The sequence below is a fragment of the Megalobrama amblycephala genome, linkage group LG8 (genome assembly GCF_018812025.1).
Source record: "Megalobrama amblycephala isolate DHTTF-2021 linkage group LG8, ASM1881202v1, whole genome shotgun sequence".
Lineage (NCBI taxonomy): Eukaryota > Metazoa > Chordata > Actinopteri > Cypriniformes > Xenocyprididae > Megalobrama > Megalobrama amblycephala.
The window spans coordinates 21,407,314-21,423,566 of NC_063051.1; the positions used below are offsets into that span (position 1 = coordinate 21,407,314).

A 16,253-nucleotide genomic window follows, 5' to 3' on the forward strand; every position below is an offset into this window, starting at 1 on the left:
TTAATGTACTAAAAACATATCTAAATCAGTTCATGTGAGTACAGTGGTTCAATATTAATATTATAAAGCGACGAGAATATTTGGTGCGCCAAAAAAATTAAATAAAATGTCTTATATGATGGCCGATTTCAAAACACACCTTAAGGAAGCTTCGGAGCACAATGAATTAGCAATTCGGAGCACCAAAGTCACGTGATTTCAGCAGTTTGGCTGTTTGACACGCGATCCGAATCATGATTCGACACGCTGATTCATTATGCTCCGATGCTTAATGAAGTAGTGTTTTAAAATCGGCCATCACTAAATAAGTCGTTATTTAGTTTTTTTTTTGGCGCACCAAAAATATCCTCGACAGTTTATATTAATATTGAACCACTGTACTCACATGAACTGATTTAGATGTCTTTTTAGTACCTTTATGGATCTTGAGAGAGGAAATGGCATTGCTCCCTATGCAGCCATCGGATCTCAACAAAAATATCTTAATTTGTGTTCCGAAGATGAACAAAGGTCTTACGGGTGTGGAACGGCATGAGGGTGAATAATAAATGACAGAATTTTAATTTTTGGGTGAACTAACCCTTTAAAAGAGATTTTGAAATATGCCTGTTTATACGTCATATTTAAATCTAAGAATAATTTGCCTCGGCTTTAAAGGGTTAGTTCACAGGGTCATTAATTACTCCCCCTCATGTCATTCAACACTCATAAGACATTCGTTCATCTTCGGAACGCAAATAAAGATATTTTTGATGAAATCCAAAAGGTCTGACTCGTCCAGACAGCAATATAATAACCACTTTCAAGGTCGGGAAAGGTACTAAAGCCATCGTTAAAACAGTTGACGTGATTGCAGTGGTTCAGCAATTTTTACGAAGCGACGAGAACACTTTTTGGGCTTAAAAACAAAAATAACGACTTTATTCAACAATCTCTTCTCTTCCCTGTCATTATCAATATGTAGGTGATGCAGTAAGCACAGTGAAGGCTTCCGTTTTTACGTCCAAATGCCGGCTCAGTGTTGGCCAAAGCTACACACGTGAGCAGCACGACACATGCATGTGATGCTGACACAGGAGCCGGCCAATAATGAGCAAGACATAAACAACGTATGAGAATGACAGAAGAGAACATATTATTGTATAAAGTCGTTACTTTTGTTTGTGCACACAAAAAGTATTTTTGTTGCTTCATAAATTTAAGGTTGAAATACTGCAGTCACGTCGACTGTTTCAACAATGTCTTTAGTACCTTTCTGGACCTTGAAAGTGGCGATTATATTGCTGCATATAGAGGAGTCACGTACCTCTTGGATTTCAACAAAAATATCTTAATTTGTGTTCCGAAGATGAACGAAGGTCTTACGGGTGTGGAACAACATGAGGGTGTGTGATTAATGACAGAATCTTGGGTGAACTAACCCTTTAAAGTCAATGCGAAAATTTCAGCAACACGGACATTTTCATTTTCTCAAACGTCAAGTTAAATGCAATGCAACTCTCCAATTTCCATGCATCTTGTGCAAATGCAAGTCAAGACAGACGCAGAAAATAAAGTAAACAAATGAATTTTTCATCATGGTAAATTATTTTATACATGGATGTGCACATATAAACTAACATAGACGGTGTAGACAAAGGCATATCAGAAAAGAGATGTCCTAAAGATTGTGTGAGACAGGAAGAGAGTAAAAGAGAGAGGAGAAAGAGTAGGTGTCTCAGTGCACACTTTCTAAAGCACTCTCAGTGTCAGCAAGAGACTCCAACCAATCAGAACATCCCCCATAAACCCTGCGCTGGAAAGTCTGACGCAATGTCACATTCTCACTCACTTTTTCTGGTCAAAAAACATACCTGTTAAAAACAGACATCCACTTTGTTTTGTGCAGTTTTTACATGTATCTACATTTTGTAAAAAAACAAACCTTAGCAGTGTCCATTCATGCAACCCACAGTATATACCATTATGTATCATTTGATGTAATGTTTTTCATCTATAAATTAAACAGCTAAATTCATAAGTTCCCATTCAATAAAGAAAGAAATGCACATTGATATAAAAATAATTCTTCGCAAAATAAATAGTTTGATCATAAAATGGTTTGATTGCGATTAGCCTTCTGCCCCAGTTTCTTCAATTTATCGTACAAGAATTTCACAGTTTCCTCCACTCTGGCAGGAAGTGCGAAGAAGAGGATAAAGAGATAAAGTGTCTTCATTTTGGTTTCAAGTGCAGCAGCCATCAGTATGTTCACAGGCCGTTCTTCACGAGCTCATGGGCGCCTTTCTCATCGATGACCAGAGTGGGCTGGAAAGCTTGTCCGTTCACAAGATGCTCCAACCCCTTGGAATCAAGACAAACTATTAATTCTTCATTTTTTATTTAAATAGAAACTAGCAAGTAGAGTATATAGCCTAAAATGTTTTCCTCTTGCACCTAAACCATATATTAGATAAAATTACTCTGGGATTATTACTGGGATTATTAAAAATAAACCTTTATGACTCTTACCTCACCACCATAAGACACAAGAGGAGAGATCTCACATTTGATTGGCAGGTCTGTTCCATCCTTCAGGCTGTGATAGGCAGAGCACCAAAATGGGTTATAGATTTTAATCTGTATGGCCATGCCAGATCAAGCATGAATCATGTATCATATATGATATGAAATGATTTTAGACAATCAGACACTTCATATCAATAAAATAAATGAATAAAACGTAGAAGGTTAGATTTAATATTCTTAACCTTCATAGAGGGGATTATTAAAAAAAAAAAAAAATCATTCCATTACAGATTATTCACCCATTAAAAACAATTTAGACGACCACAATCACTTTATGCAAAATGCAACCATTCTTAATGCATTTAAATATTCATAATACAAAATTCTGCCATTTTCTGTCATTGTGCAGTGAAAAAAAAAACTTGATTATAAGCACCTAAACCAGATTACTTGTTATATTGATGAGCAGCCTTGTTCTGTTCAGCATTCCAGTTGCCCATTTCCCAGCATGCATATTATTCTGCCCGTTAGTAGCTGCTTTTTGGGTCAGAGCCAGTTAAAAGATGCCAACCTTTACTACGGCCTGTCTGGGATTGGACATCTTCTCCCACTGAGCTCTAACAGCTACACGGAATCTACAAAGAGCGAAGCCCCATCACCATGCACTACATACGACAGTGAGAATAGTTACTTCTGGCTGACTTCAGGAGTGACTGTCCCTGCTGGTCCATGTCTATAAATGTTACACAGGAAATATAGTGAGGTTACACTATAACTGAAGATAACTGGGAGTGAAACTGAACACAGTGGGATGGAAATGTATGCAGCAACAACAAGAGTTGAGTTAAAAAAGGTATTTCAGCCAAAAATGAAAATTCTGTCATTATTTACTCACCTTCATGGTTTTTTAAAACTGTATGCCGTTATTTTTGCAGTGTTACACAAAAGGAGAATTTTCACAGAGCTCTTTTGCATACAATGGTATAATGTATGTCAAGATCCAAAAATAAATAAATAAATAAATAATCCATAGGCCTACAAGAGCTGTGTGAGGATTCTTCAGAAATTCTCATTTTGTGTTCCATGGGAAAAAAATGACACCATAGAGGTTTAGAACAACACTAAAATGGGTAAATACTGACAGAATTTTCATTCCTGAGTATTTGTCTCACCTGGGTATAGCAGGTATACGGGTTCCATTCTCATCAACGAAATGCCCTCCTGCATTTAAGATCCAACGGTGATGCAGGGACATGAGGGCGTGACGGGCTGTAGTGGGGTTGTCCTTCCCATCCTGACTGTCTGCATTCTTCAATGGAGAAAACTCATCTTCTCTCAGAACTTCATATACCACAAACTTTCTGCCATACACAAAAAAGTTTTTTTTTTTTTTTAAGATGTTGACAACTTCCAACAATTTATAGTTTTGATGTGACATCACACCCTTACAGGAATGCCCAACCAGAGGGACTTTCCTCCATAGAGAGGCGCAGGGATAACATTAAAACCTGGAAGACTAATTCGCCACTGGTTCCCTTGAGATTTTCCTATGGTGTTTTGTAATGGGGTTTTTCAATTTCAGAGTAAAATAAAGCCTGTGGTAAACATAACTTGATAAGACAAAACGTCAATGTATCGTATCGCCAAGTTAAGTTTATCATAGGCTTTATTTTACTCATAAATTGAAAAACCCCTTTCATAAAACCCCATATGAAAATCTCGAGGGAGCCAGTGGCGAATTAGTCTTCTGGGCTTTGACGTCATCCCTGCACCACTCTATTTTAAAAGTTTAGTTAAGGTCAACATTATACATATACACACACACACACACACACACACACACACACACACACACACACACACACACACACACACACACAAATACACAAACATGTACACAAGGGTTTTCGACATTGATAATAAGAATAAATGTTTCTTGAGAAGCAAATCAGCTTATTTTATAATGATTTCTAAAGGATCATGTGACACTGAAGACTAGAGTAATGATGCTGAAAATTCAGCTTTGCCATCACAGGGATATATTACATTTTAAAATATATTCAAAGAGAAAACAGTTATTTTAAATTGTAATAATATTTCACAATTATTACTGTTTTTACTGTATATTGGATCAAATAAATGCAGCCTTGGAGAGCAGAAGAGACTTATTTTAAAAACATTAAAATATCTTACTGATCCCAAACTTTTTGAAGCATTTGACATTTGATTTTGACAATTTTAAGCCAGTTCAGATTTAATTTTAACTTCTTTAGCATGCCGAAAAGATGCTATAAATAACATTCTTATGTTGTATATGATTAGCTAGCTTTAATTATAGTCTTTAAGAGATTTTGGAGGCTCTCTGGATCTTCATATCTCATAATGGCGTGAGCCAGAGCAGGGGTGTCTTTGAAAAGAGTTGCTTTCACATTCTGATTGCTACTTTTGTGTTTCAAAGGGGGAAAAAACAAAAACAAAAGTACAGCACACTGTCTTCACTGCATATTGTGTAAAACCTGTAGAATGTCAATCAATTTGAACTCTGAAACGTGGGTAAATGAGGAGCATTCCAGCCAATAGAACACATACTAAAAACAGGAATGGAAAAAAAAAAGTTCTGACACTAACTTGGCAAACTGGAATATGTCGAAGACAAATTTTTCCATTTTAATCCCATTGGGTTTGTCAGGTTTGATTAGCTGCCCTTGTGTGTTCACGTAGGGAATTTTCTTCTGTGCCACATGGTGCTGCAACTGTGGCTCGTGAGTCCTAAAAGAAAGATATAGAGGTATAAAGACAGAGGGATGGACGGGCAGACAGTAACAGACAGAAAAGTGAAGCATGTTCTTTCAGTTAAAGTTTCATAAAAATGACAATAAGAGAACACGTCTGGCAAAGTCATCTGTGTTTAAAATACCAGACACTCAAAAACTGCAGATGTTCCTCTCCTGACTTTACCTCATTCTCAGCGCACATTAAAGTCAGCTCCATCCTGTCTAGTATTTACAAGATGGCAAAGCTCATTGGAAATAGCTCATAGAAATAACTGTACTGTTTAATATGTTACAGAGATCATCGCCTAGCAACAAAATATAGTCAAATGGTGTGATTCACAGATGAGTAATCAAATGAGTAATCAAATTGACCTACATACTTTGCCAAAAATAAATTAAAAATATCAATTAAAAATTACAGTGACATTAATAGCAGGCTCATATAATGCATGAAGCACTCTCTGAGGATTGACTAACCTCACAATATCTTTGAGGAATGTGAGGGTGAAGAAGTGATTAGCTATGTTGCCAGCATTGAACATAAGTCGACCATCGGTGCTTCGCTTCTCTGCCGTTGCCAAGGTAATCTCGCTGTACTCCACTACTTGATAACGCCCATCCACTTTACAGACCACGCCCACTGCCTCTGTTGGATTGGTCTTCTCCACAACCTGCCAATCAGATGTATTAAATACAGTACATGTTTGACTTCAGTACAACACTGACACATTTCTTTTTTTTTTTTTTTATCTGTACAGCACTTTGGTCAACCGTGGGTTGTTTTTAAATGTGCTTTATAAATAAATAAAAGAAAGAAGAAGAAAGTAGTATCAATTAATTCAATACTTTCCTGGACATGCATTTTTTACATTTAGATCATGTAGCACTCACATGAAGTGAATTTTTAGAAACACTAACGCTTTAATAACACTAACAATTTAATTACTGTTAAATTTAATATAAATGCAGGTTTTGAAATTTATATAAATTTTTCATAGTGTACATTGTTTTGCCGTAAAAAAACAAAAACAAAAGTTAATGTATAATTTTAATATTAGCCATTTACTGACAATAACAGGAAAATTAAAAAAACCTACACTAATGTTCAAATGTTTGGGATCAGTAAGATTTTCCTTTTTAAAATAATACTTTTCAGCAAGGATGTATTATTGAACAAAAGTGGCAGTAAAGAATTGTATATTGTTACAAAAAAATATATATATTTCAAATAAAATCTGTTTGTTTGAACTTTCTATAAATCAAAGAATCCTGGAAAATAATATTATAACGGCTCAACTTTTTTTCAGCTGTTATAATAATAGGAAATGTTAGACCAAATGATATCTGATTATATTATATTATATATAAACAATTAATTGTAAATTGTAATAGTATTTCACAATAAACAGCCGTGGAGATCATAAAAGACTTTCTTTTTTTTTTTAAATAAAAATCTTACTGAGCCAAAACCTTTGAAAGGTAATGTAATGTACATTATAACGTGTTGATGCCTAAATTCACTTACAACGTGTCTACACTGGACGCGACAAAGCGCCTGTTTCAAAGCATGTGTCCTTCGTGTCAGTACGTCATAAATAGAGGCATCAGTTTACTGTCTGAGATTTGTTAGGGGAAATACACAAGAGAACAAAAAAAATTTAATATAACAACCCTTGTAAACCCTCTTGTTAATGATTAAAGTAGTTTTTTTTCCCCATTTATCAGCTGTCATAAAGATTGTGTCATGTCAACTGATTACAATTTGTCATAACTTGTCAAGTAATAAAACCAAGTCTAAAAAAAAAATGTTAAATGTGTCTTTTTTATAACATTTAAATGAATTTAAGTCGGAAAGACAAAATTTATCAATGCCGAAACGACAAGTACTAAACTAACTGCAGAGATTGTATGGCCCACACACCCCTGTGTGTTGTGTTTGCCTGAGGTCTGTGCTAAATTACAGCAAAGGCAGAAGCAGAAAACCCTTTCCATTCATCTGAGTAACAAATTACAAACTTCTCGGTTGATGAAGGGTTAGCATTGGTGGGAGGCTTTGAGCTAAAGCCACTTTAAGTGCATGCTTCAGAAATTATGAGGGGTGGGTGGGTCCAAATTTTCTTACCATCGTGCCCCTGTCACGCAGAAACTGTTTAATTACTAGCAGCTTCGGAAAGCTCAGTATTCAAAACCATCTGTTGAGTATTTATGTCTGAACCAAATATCACATGCAAATACTTTCATGAATCACATATTGTAAGCTAATTATTCTGTTTCGCAATCAGAGGACGCTTTCAAGGCATTTTGTTCACACTGGGAAATACAAAAAAAGCAATTCTTCACTTTCAAATAACCAAAAAAGATATCTAAATTCAGAGAGAACAGAGAAAAAGAATCAGAATCGGAGCGGCAAAAATATGATAAGTACTATATGCTCAGATGAAACAAAACAAGCATTTCCAGATTTCATGAAATTCTATAGTCATTACATGACTAACTGGTCACACAAGTAAAACGTGGCAAGTTTCCTTCTTGTGTTATATTAGAGTCCTCGGGTACACACCTACACTGAAGTGTGAATCATTTCACATGTATTGGATATCTGAGTTGGATGATAATGCAAATGGGAAGTGTACAAACCAAAAAAAGAAGTTAACACTAAACATGTATGATAAAAATGCCCGCTAGCAGGTTCAGCTTCAATTTGGTTTCCACTGCACCATAACCACTACATTACGTCAAAGACTGTGAGGTTACATTGAGAATAATTGCTAAATTAACTGGTATACTGCATCACCAGGCTCGTTATATAAGAGTTTTAAAGGCAATTTAGCTCCTGACTGGAGACCATTTAAAATGTCCAGAATAACCACTGTTCCTTGTAAAAGTATTTTTCCCTTCTTGCTGTTGTGTACGCAGACTGCAAAAGCACATGTGAACATGTTACCTGAAACTAGATTCTAAAAGGAACCACAATTCATTGCTATAGGATGTGTGGCTAAGCCCAGGGTCCCATCAAAACATTCCTAACATATAAACGTCATTAAACAACTAGGTTACCAATTAGATGAGACTAGTTTGCTACTTAGAAATTGTCAGAACTGAATAAAATTTCCTGTTTTTCACTATTACTTTGTTCAAAAAGCCCCTAAAATAAAAAATGATGTTTAAATAAACATCACTAAACCATGTAAAGTCATTCCAATGTGTAAAAAAAATAAAAGGTTTAAAGGTTAAAAGGTTTGGGGTCAGTAATATTTATAAAAAAAAAAAAAAAAAAAAAAAAAAAGTGTTTTTAATAATATATTTGATCCAAAATACAGTAAAATGTGTAATTTTGCAAAATATTATTACAAGTTACAATAACTGTTTTCTACTTTAATATGTAATTTTTGTAATGGCAAAAAGCTGAATTTTCAGCTGTCAACATTACTCCAGTGTTCAGTGTCACATGATGTTACAGAAATCAAGATGCTGATTTGGTGCTCAAGAAACATTTCTTACAATCAACAATGTTGAACACAGTTGTTCTGCGTTTTTGTGGAAACAGTGATACATTTTTTTTTCTGGATTCTTTGATAAACAAAGTAAAAAAAAAAAAAAAAAAAATATTTGAAATAGATATCTTTTGTAATATTATAAATGTTTGAATAATAAAATAAATAAATAAATATATTACATTTTCATAAATATTATAAAAATTATAAAACTGTCACTTTTGATCAGTTTAATGTGTTCTTGCAAAATAAAAGTATTAATTTTAATAAATAAAATCAATATTGACCCCAAACATTTGAATGGTAGTGTAAATTGCTGTATTTCCTGTTTTTCTTTTTTTCTTTTTTTTGAGCAGCTGCTCCATCTAGTGGACTAGCAAAATAGCTCATGTTTTTAAAATATGTGACATGGCACTTTTACTTTCTATAAAAAAACATAAAGAAATAAGCAGATTAAGGAATAGTCCACAAATAAAGATAAAAAGTTAATCAGATAAAGCTTAATCATAATACACCGAGTGATGATAAGACACATTCGTAATAGAACTGTATTTGCATAATATTTTCTGAAATATGTATAGAAAAGGAAATACTTGTAAGGGCAGGGATAGGTATGTTAAAAACTAACCTTTGCACCACAGTCTGCTCCTTTAAGTGTACAGAAGCCAATGAAAGCAGGGTCAGCCACTTTCACAAGAATGTTGTCTACGCAGTAGACGTGGATGTAGGAGATTCCTCTCGTCTCCATGTTCTTCACAATGTTCTGTGTCCCCAGAGCTCTGTACAGCCCCCCGTTTCCGTCTGAATAAGGAGATTCAGAGAAAACATACAAGTGCTGAATATTCACAGTATTTATAATTATTCTGAGACTAAGCAAGCTGTTCGATCATGATATCACTTTGTAAGCTAACTGTAAGGCTAATTAACCAGGACTTCCTTTGAGAAATTTCGAATGGGTTTTTAGAAAAGCGGTTTTTGATTTATGAGCAAAATAACATCTGTGGTTAAGATTACTTGGAGACTTTGACGTTTAGTTTGACAACATGCTGTAAATAATTTACAGTCATACCTCATACGTGAGGTTTAAAACAAAACAAAAAAAAGAATCAAGTTGGTTAAATTTGTCAACAAGAGATGCTAGTCTTGCTTTTAAAAACTCACCTGGTGCCATGGCAAGTTTGCCTTTGCCCTCTAGAATAACTTTCCCATTAAAGTCCACAGCAGGAAGCATGCCTTGCTGAAAGAAAAACACATTCTCTTCCTTCAGGCCGAAGTAGTTGTGTTGCATGAAGAAATCTTTGGTCATGTCCATTGTTCTGCCACTTGTCATAATGTACCTGATGTATCAAAACATTGACCATGTCATTGCTTTAAGTATACAGTAAATACACTACTGTTCAAAAGTTCGTTTTTGAATAAAACGTTTCTTATGCTCATCAGCCTCCCTTGCATTTATTTGATCAACAATAAAACAGTACAGTAAAAACAGTAATATTGTAAAATACTACAACTACAGCTACAACTACAGTATTTGAGGGCGGGTCAAAGTAGACACTGTTCGCTGGCAGCCAATGAAGACCATAGGCTGGCATTATGCAAATTTGTTACATTGTTACATCAGTATGTAACAAGAAAAGTGAAACTGGTTTTGTTGACGACTAGGGCTGCAAGATATATCGCATGCGATTGTCACGCGCATTTCGTCAGTAAAGCCGGTTCCCTGATTATCGCTAAATCGCCATCACCTGCTTTCAAATGGAGCGGCATAGACAGAGCCGTAGTTCACTGTCAAGCTACGCAATATCGCGTTCATTATCGAAGGCGATTCATCTGCGACAATGAACGCGATATTGCGTAGCTTGACAGTGAACTACGGCTCTGTCTATTACCGGCTTTACTGACAAAATGCGCGTGACAATCGCATGCGATATATCGCCCAGCCCTACTGACGACTCGTTTCGGCAGTTCAGAATAGATTATTTTTCTAGGAGATAACTTTATTTGTTGTGAAATTTGATCTTTAAAACATTGCAGACCAGGGTAAATTAAATCCTGGGTTATCTTGCTTCATGTTACACACTGCTCATAATTTATCCAGGGTTAACAATTAATCCTGGGTATTTATAAACTGATGTTTCACACTGTACATTCCTAAACCCTGGGTTGACGTTCTTATTTGTGGTGTCAATGTCATTGATTGGATAAATGCAGCACACGACCTGTTTACATAAAAGCTCTAGCATTGCACATCCTCGTATTGCTAACTGTCAAGTTTTACTGAATGGACATTTCGGACTATAAATGTAAAAATTGCTGCGTTTTCTGTCAGCATTTGACATTTTTCCTCTCAAACGCTGAATTTACTGTTTATATACAACGCGTAGTGTTTCTGATACTGTCCAAAGCACGCAAGCATGAGCACACGATTGATTATCTGTTGTCAAGCGTCTAGCTGTAACATTCTAGCATCGCATTGTTTTACATGGTACAAAATTGCGTTTTTGTTGTTACACGGAGACGATAATGGTATCATTTTCAAAAACTTGCACTTTGAAACCCATTTTCAAACGTTTTCATTTTCAGAGCCCCAAAACGCTGTTATCATGTAAATGAATGGCCAATAAAAGCATAAAAAGTCCTCCCCCGGTTTCACAGACAAGGCTTAAGCTAGTCCTAGACTAAAATGCATGTTTGAGCTGTTTTAACTGAAATCAACTTGTACTGACAGATCTTAAAATATGTCAGTGTCATTGTTTTGTCCCAAGATGTACACTAGTAATGTTTTTTCTAGTGTACGTTTATAAAAGATACTTAAATATCCTAATTGAACTAAGGCCTAATTTATTCCTGTCATGGCAAAGCTGAATTTTCAGCAGCCATTCCTCCAGTCTTCAGTGTCACATGATCCTTCAGAAATCATTCTAATATGCTGATTTGATGATATGCTGATTCTTTGATGAACAGAATGAACAGCATTTATTTGAAATAGATAATTTTTTGTAAAAATGTATAAGTTTTTACTGTCACTTTTGTTCGATTTAATGTATTCTTTTTAAAACAAATCTATGTAGCCTTACAAAAATTGCAGATGACCCATCACCTCGAAGATCGAAGAGATGATGGCAACGTATGCGAGGACTTCAGATAACACCAACTCTGAATCAACTTACACACCTGCCATATTTTCTATATATTGTAATTATGGTCACAGCTTTAATAATTGCTTTAATGAGCTCATTGTTTCTGCCTAAAATTAATATATGATGTTAGCTAATTGCATGATTTGTACTTTCTTGAACTGTACATTTCTGAAATATGGACATTACATGGACACAGTCATAACAGATCACTCTAAATCATAATGTAGAAGCACACATTTACCGTAAAGCTGCTTTGAAATGATATGCATTTTGAAAAGCGCTATACAAATAAATGTGAATTGAGTTGAATTGAATGGTCAAAAAAAATGCAAAAAAAGGTCTGCACTCTAAAAAAAGTATTAAGTTAAAACAAGAGATAAAAAACCCTGCCTTTGTCAGTTAGCACCTAATTAGCTGGGAGAGTGCAGTGAGTACTTTGATTGGAAAAACAAATCTATGACCTTGTGGTAATTAAGTATAATGGCATTAGCATGTTTTTTCTGGACATGGCACATTTTGGATACTAAAATGATGGTAATATTATGGCGTTCTTTAAAGTATATTGGTAATCATACAGTGATATAGTATTATAATCTGTCTTTAAAAATCTGTCTTTGAAACAAGAGCTGATCATTAGGGCATCATGTGTATGTATTGTGTCAGAGGTCATTTCTGCTGGGTAGAGACTGGCTCAAAAATTCTTTTTCTCTTGAAGTCTGACCTAGTTCGTCAGGACGACATGCTGGTCTCATGTCAGCCCAATTTCACACTGACTAAACCAAGCAATTACATTCATAGTAGGGAGTCACTTGCATTAGGTTAAAGGAGGAGAAACTTCCTTAAGATCAAAACAAGTCAGGTAATCCAAGTAATTAGATTTAACAATTGTTAACTCAAATTACTTTCCTGAGAGGTTGAAAATGGCTGTTTTTCCATTATCCACTGCTTTTACTGTAAGTGCACTGTAACGGAATAAACTTTAATTGCGTTTAATGATCATCTTACCATGGAATGCAGCATTTCCTTGTGTGCTGCTTTTCAGCGAGCTGTTCCAGTCTTTGGATGCGTTCTGCCTGGATCTGAAAGAGGGTTTTGTGGGAAGGGAGGCCAACGTCATACATGCCTTTTGGATATGATACACCCAACCGTGTCCCTTGACCTCCAGCCAACAGAAGAACCGCCACTTTGTTCTCTGATATACAGCGCAGGCCTGTGTGGGATGATGAGAGGTTTGGTCATTTTGGCAAATAGGTGTTAATATTATGTCATAAAAACATAGGTCACCGTTGCCATTATATGAGTATTACATGAGTCCACATAAAATAACTATTACATTACATGTAAAATATGACGCATTAATGACTGTATAAAATGTCTGGCTTCTAAGCAACAGTTTGCTTTTCATTATTTGTAGATAACAGGGGCGATTATCCTAATATTTTTATGAGGCCCAATTTATATTACATAAATTACTTTTATGCTTGATGTTACTTCACCAACACACAGCTAGGGCTGCACAATGATTAATCGCGATTAATCGTTTGCAAAATAAAAGTCTGTGTTACGTAATATATGTGTGTGTTCTGTGTATAATAATTATGTATATATAAATACATGCACATGTATAAATTTAAGAAAAAAAATTATATTTATATATAAAATATTTATATGTAATATAAAATATATATAATATGTATATTTATTTATACATGTATATATTTCTTAAATGTATACATGTATGTGCATGTATTTATGTATACACATATATATATTATATATACACATATATATATATATATATATATATATATATATACACACATATATACATATATATATATATATATATATATATATATATATATATATATATATACACACATATATACATATATATATATACATATATATACACACACACATATACATATATATACACACACACACATATACATACATACACACATACATATATACATACATACATACATACATACATACATACATATATATATATATATATATATATATATATATACATATATATATACATAATTATTATACACAGAACACACACGTTACGTAACAGACTTTTATTTTGCAAACAATTAATCGCGATTAATCGCTGTGCAGCCCTACACACAGCCTTGAATATGCTAAAATACGTCTTTCATGTGAATTAAAAACATAATTATTTAAAACTATTTTTATTGAATTAAATTAATTTTTAAAAAGTATGAATGGGAGAAAGAAGACAAATGGGGCAAAGAAGGTCTTTGGGTACCATATAATGTGGTCTGATTAAGGATGATGTGATTCTGAATGAGCTTAACATGACTTCAGCAAAGAAATTACGTCAGATCTAACCAGAACCAGATGTTTTTAACCCCTTTTAGAGCATACTCCCAAAAATGGGGTACTGGGACAAAACAATGTTTATTCAAATCTGAAACGTGTTGTTACAGATGTACTTGACACTGGACAGAAATCCTCTCTCTCTCAGGGGTCATGATTTCTTTAAGTTTGGTTCTCTGAGGTCCAATTGGGCGGGAAGGATACTGCATCATTCATTGTGTTTTGTTGTGCAATATTTCTTAGAAACATTTGTTTCTGCTCAACAAAGACTAACATTTGGTTTGGGTTATATTAAATGAAACATAACTGCTTTGATTCTGTAAATGTATTAAATGGCCTCCTGTCCTATATATATTCTGCTAAAAAAAAAAAAAAGGTATCTGGTCTCCCAGCCTGACCAAGCTGGTCTGTTTTGCTCAGGTTTGGGGCATTTGTCACCTGGCCAGGCTGGAAAACCAACTGGTTTGGCCAGGCTGAGAGATCAGTTAAACCCATGTATACCAGCAAAAAACCTCAGGGGGTTATTTTATTTTTTTTAGTAAGGATGGCACTTATGCCAAATATGTTTGAGATGAAGTCCTGTGAAACATTAAATATCTGAACTCACCTTCCTCTTCCCATTTTTTAAGACTTTCATGATCGCGTGTTACACTGCCCAAAACTTCCCGTGGCACCGGTTCCATCCTGGAGTCCACTTTCTCCTGGGAGCTCTGCCCAGATGTCTTCATGGCACTTTTAAAGAAGTTATTGATCTCCATGAAGTTCATGCTCTCCAGATCCACTCTCATCTCAGCTTGCTCCTCAGGGTTCAGCTGATCCCAAAACTGGAGGACATGAGACTGCCCGGCTTCAGCGAGTCTCTCAACCAGTTTGCTGATGTCCATGGTCTCTCTGTTAGATCTGGACGAGTCAGTGATGGAACAGAGGTAGAAGCAAAGTTACAATGATTATCTGAGAGTCTCTGGAAATCCTGGCAGATCCACCCATTTTATCACACCCATAAATTGATAACCACTCTGTGTACGTGCTCAGTCAAATAAACTCAAGGTAAACTAAGTCTAAGGGCAGGTGTGATATTTACTCAAAGATCAACCTAAATTTTGATTGGCAGGAACACAACGTAGACAATTTTTGTTCATATGAAAGGCTACTGAACAGTAATCAAGTTTGATAAAAGACTGACACCACCCCTTATTCCTGATTTAAGTACACACCTGCTCCAAAAAACAAAACAAAAAAATCCTATTCCAATTTTTGTTTATTGACAAGGTATCAACATTTGTCATAGCCGTTCATAAAAAGAAACATATACTACTCAAATGTAACAGCCTGTAAGAACTACCAATATCTGCCCCATTTTTGCCCTCAAACACAAATCGACAGACTGGTAAATTAGTGTTTGATTAGAGTAGCGTGGAATGCCGCTGTCGCCTCCTTGACATCAGTTCAGCTCTCCGTCGAGCCAAACCTTGCGAAATGTTTTATGGTGGTAAATTTAACAATATCATAACATTCTTACCTTTGGAGCAGCTGCTGATCATTCAATACTTCCCTCTCACTTCAGTAGTAGGACTAAAGACACAGCTACATCTCCTGAGAGCGCCGCCTTCCTTCACTGCCCGGGATGAGGTCCTCCTCCGATATCCGTCAGACTGACGTGGCAGGACACACACGGAAACACCGAATAGTCAAATGAAACGCTCTATTTCCCCCTCCCATATTCCTGCCTCTATGCAGCTCGTGAATAGACAAGCGAGTTGTCATTCATATAGTCTTAGCCAATAGTGAGACAGAGATCGGGTCAAGGGCGGGACTTACGGTACAACGCAAAAGAGTTTTTTTTTTTTTTTATTACAGTCTTTATTCATTTAATCGATTCAAATATTTACCCAAAGCCCCAGAGGTAATAATGAATTAACCTACATTTATGGTTAGAGTTGTCAAGTTGAAGGCACATTGTGGAGAGCCAAATTTAACCATAA

At 35.3% G+C, this 16,253-nt stretch overlaps 1 protein-coding gene across 2 annotated transcripts; it reads right to left on the bottom strand.

Annotated features, from left to right (window-relative positions):
* Nucleotides 1-1,568: 1,568 nt before the first annotated feature.
* uap1 (UDP-N-acetylglucosamine pyrophosphorylase 1) lies at nt 1,569-15,964 on the bottom strand. 2 transcript variants are annotated; one of them, XM_048200055.1, is made up of 11 exons: nt 15,791-15,964; nt 14,879-15,171; nt 12,922-13,126; nt 9,938-10,113; nt 9,405-9,577; nt 5,760-5,953; nt 5,137-5,277; nt 3,681-3,869; nt 3,200-3,241; nt 2,512-2,578; nt 1,569-2,343 (listed from the first exon to the last, which is right to left on the bottom strand). In XM_048200055.1, the coding sequence occupies exons 2-11, from the start codon at nt 15,153-15,155 to the stop codon at nt 2,251-2,253; spliced, it is 1,557 nt and encodes a 518-aa protein (XP_048056012.1). In that variant the 5' UTR covers nt 15,156-15,171; nt 15,791-15,964; the 3' UTR covers nt 1,569-2,250. The 2 variants fall into 2 exon arrangements, with proteins under 2 accessions (XP_048056012.1, XP_048056013.1); XM_048200056.1 differs by lacking the exon at nt 3,200-3,241 and having other exon boundaries at nt 15,791-15,962.
* Nucleotides 15,965-16,253: the final 289 nt, after the last annotated feature.

What these genes read in the sequence shown, in the direction of transcription:
- uap1 (XM_048200055.1), bottom strand. Translation starts at nt 15,155, where the DNA reads ATGGACATCAGCAAACTGGTTGAGAGACTCGCTGAAGCCGGGCAGTCT. An exon ending in TTCCTCAAAGATATTGTGAG is followed by an intron (nt 5,278 to 5,759) that starts GTTAGTCAATCC and finishes TCTTTCTTTTAG; the next exon opens with GACTCACGAGCCACAGTTGC. An exon ending in GACATATTCCAGTTTGCCAA is followed by an intron (nt 3,870 to 5,136) that starts GTTAGTGTCAGA and finishes TGTGTATGGCAG; the next exon opens with AAAGTTTGTGGTATATGAAG.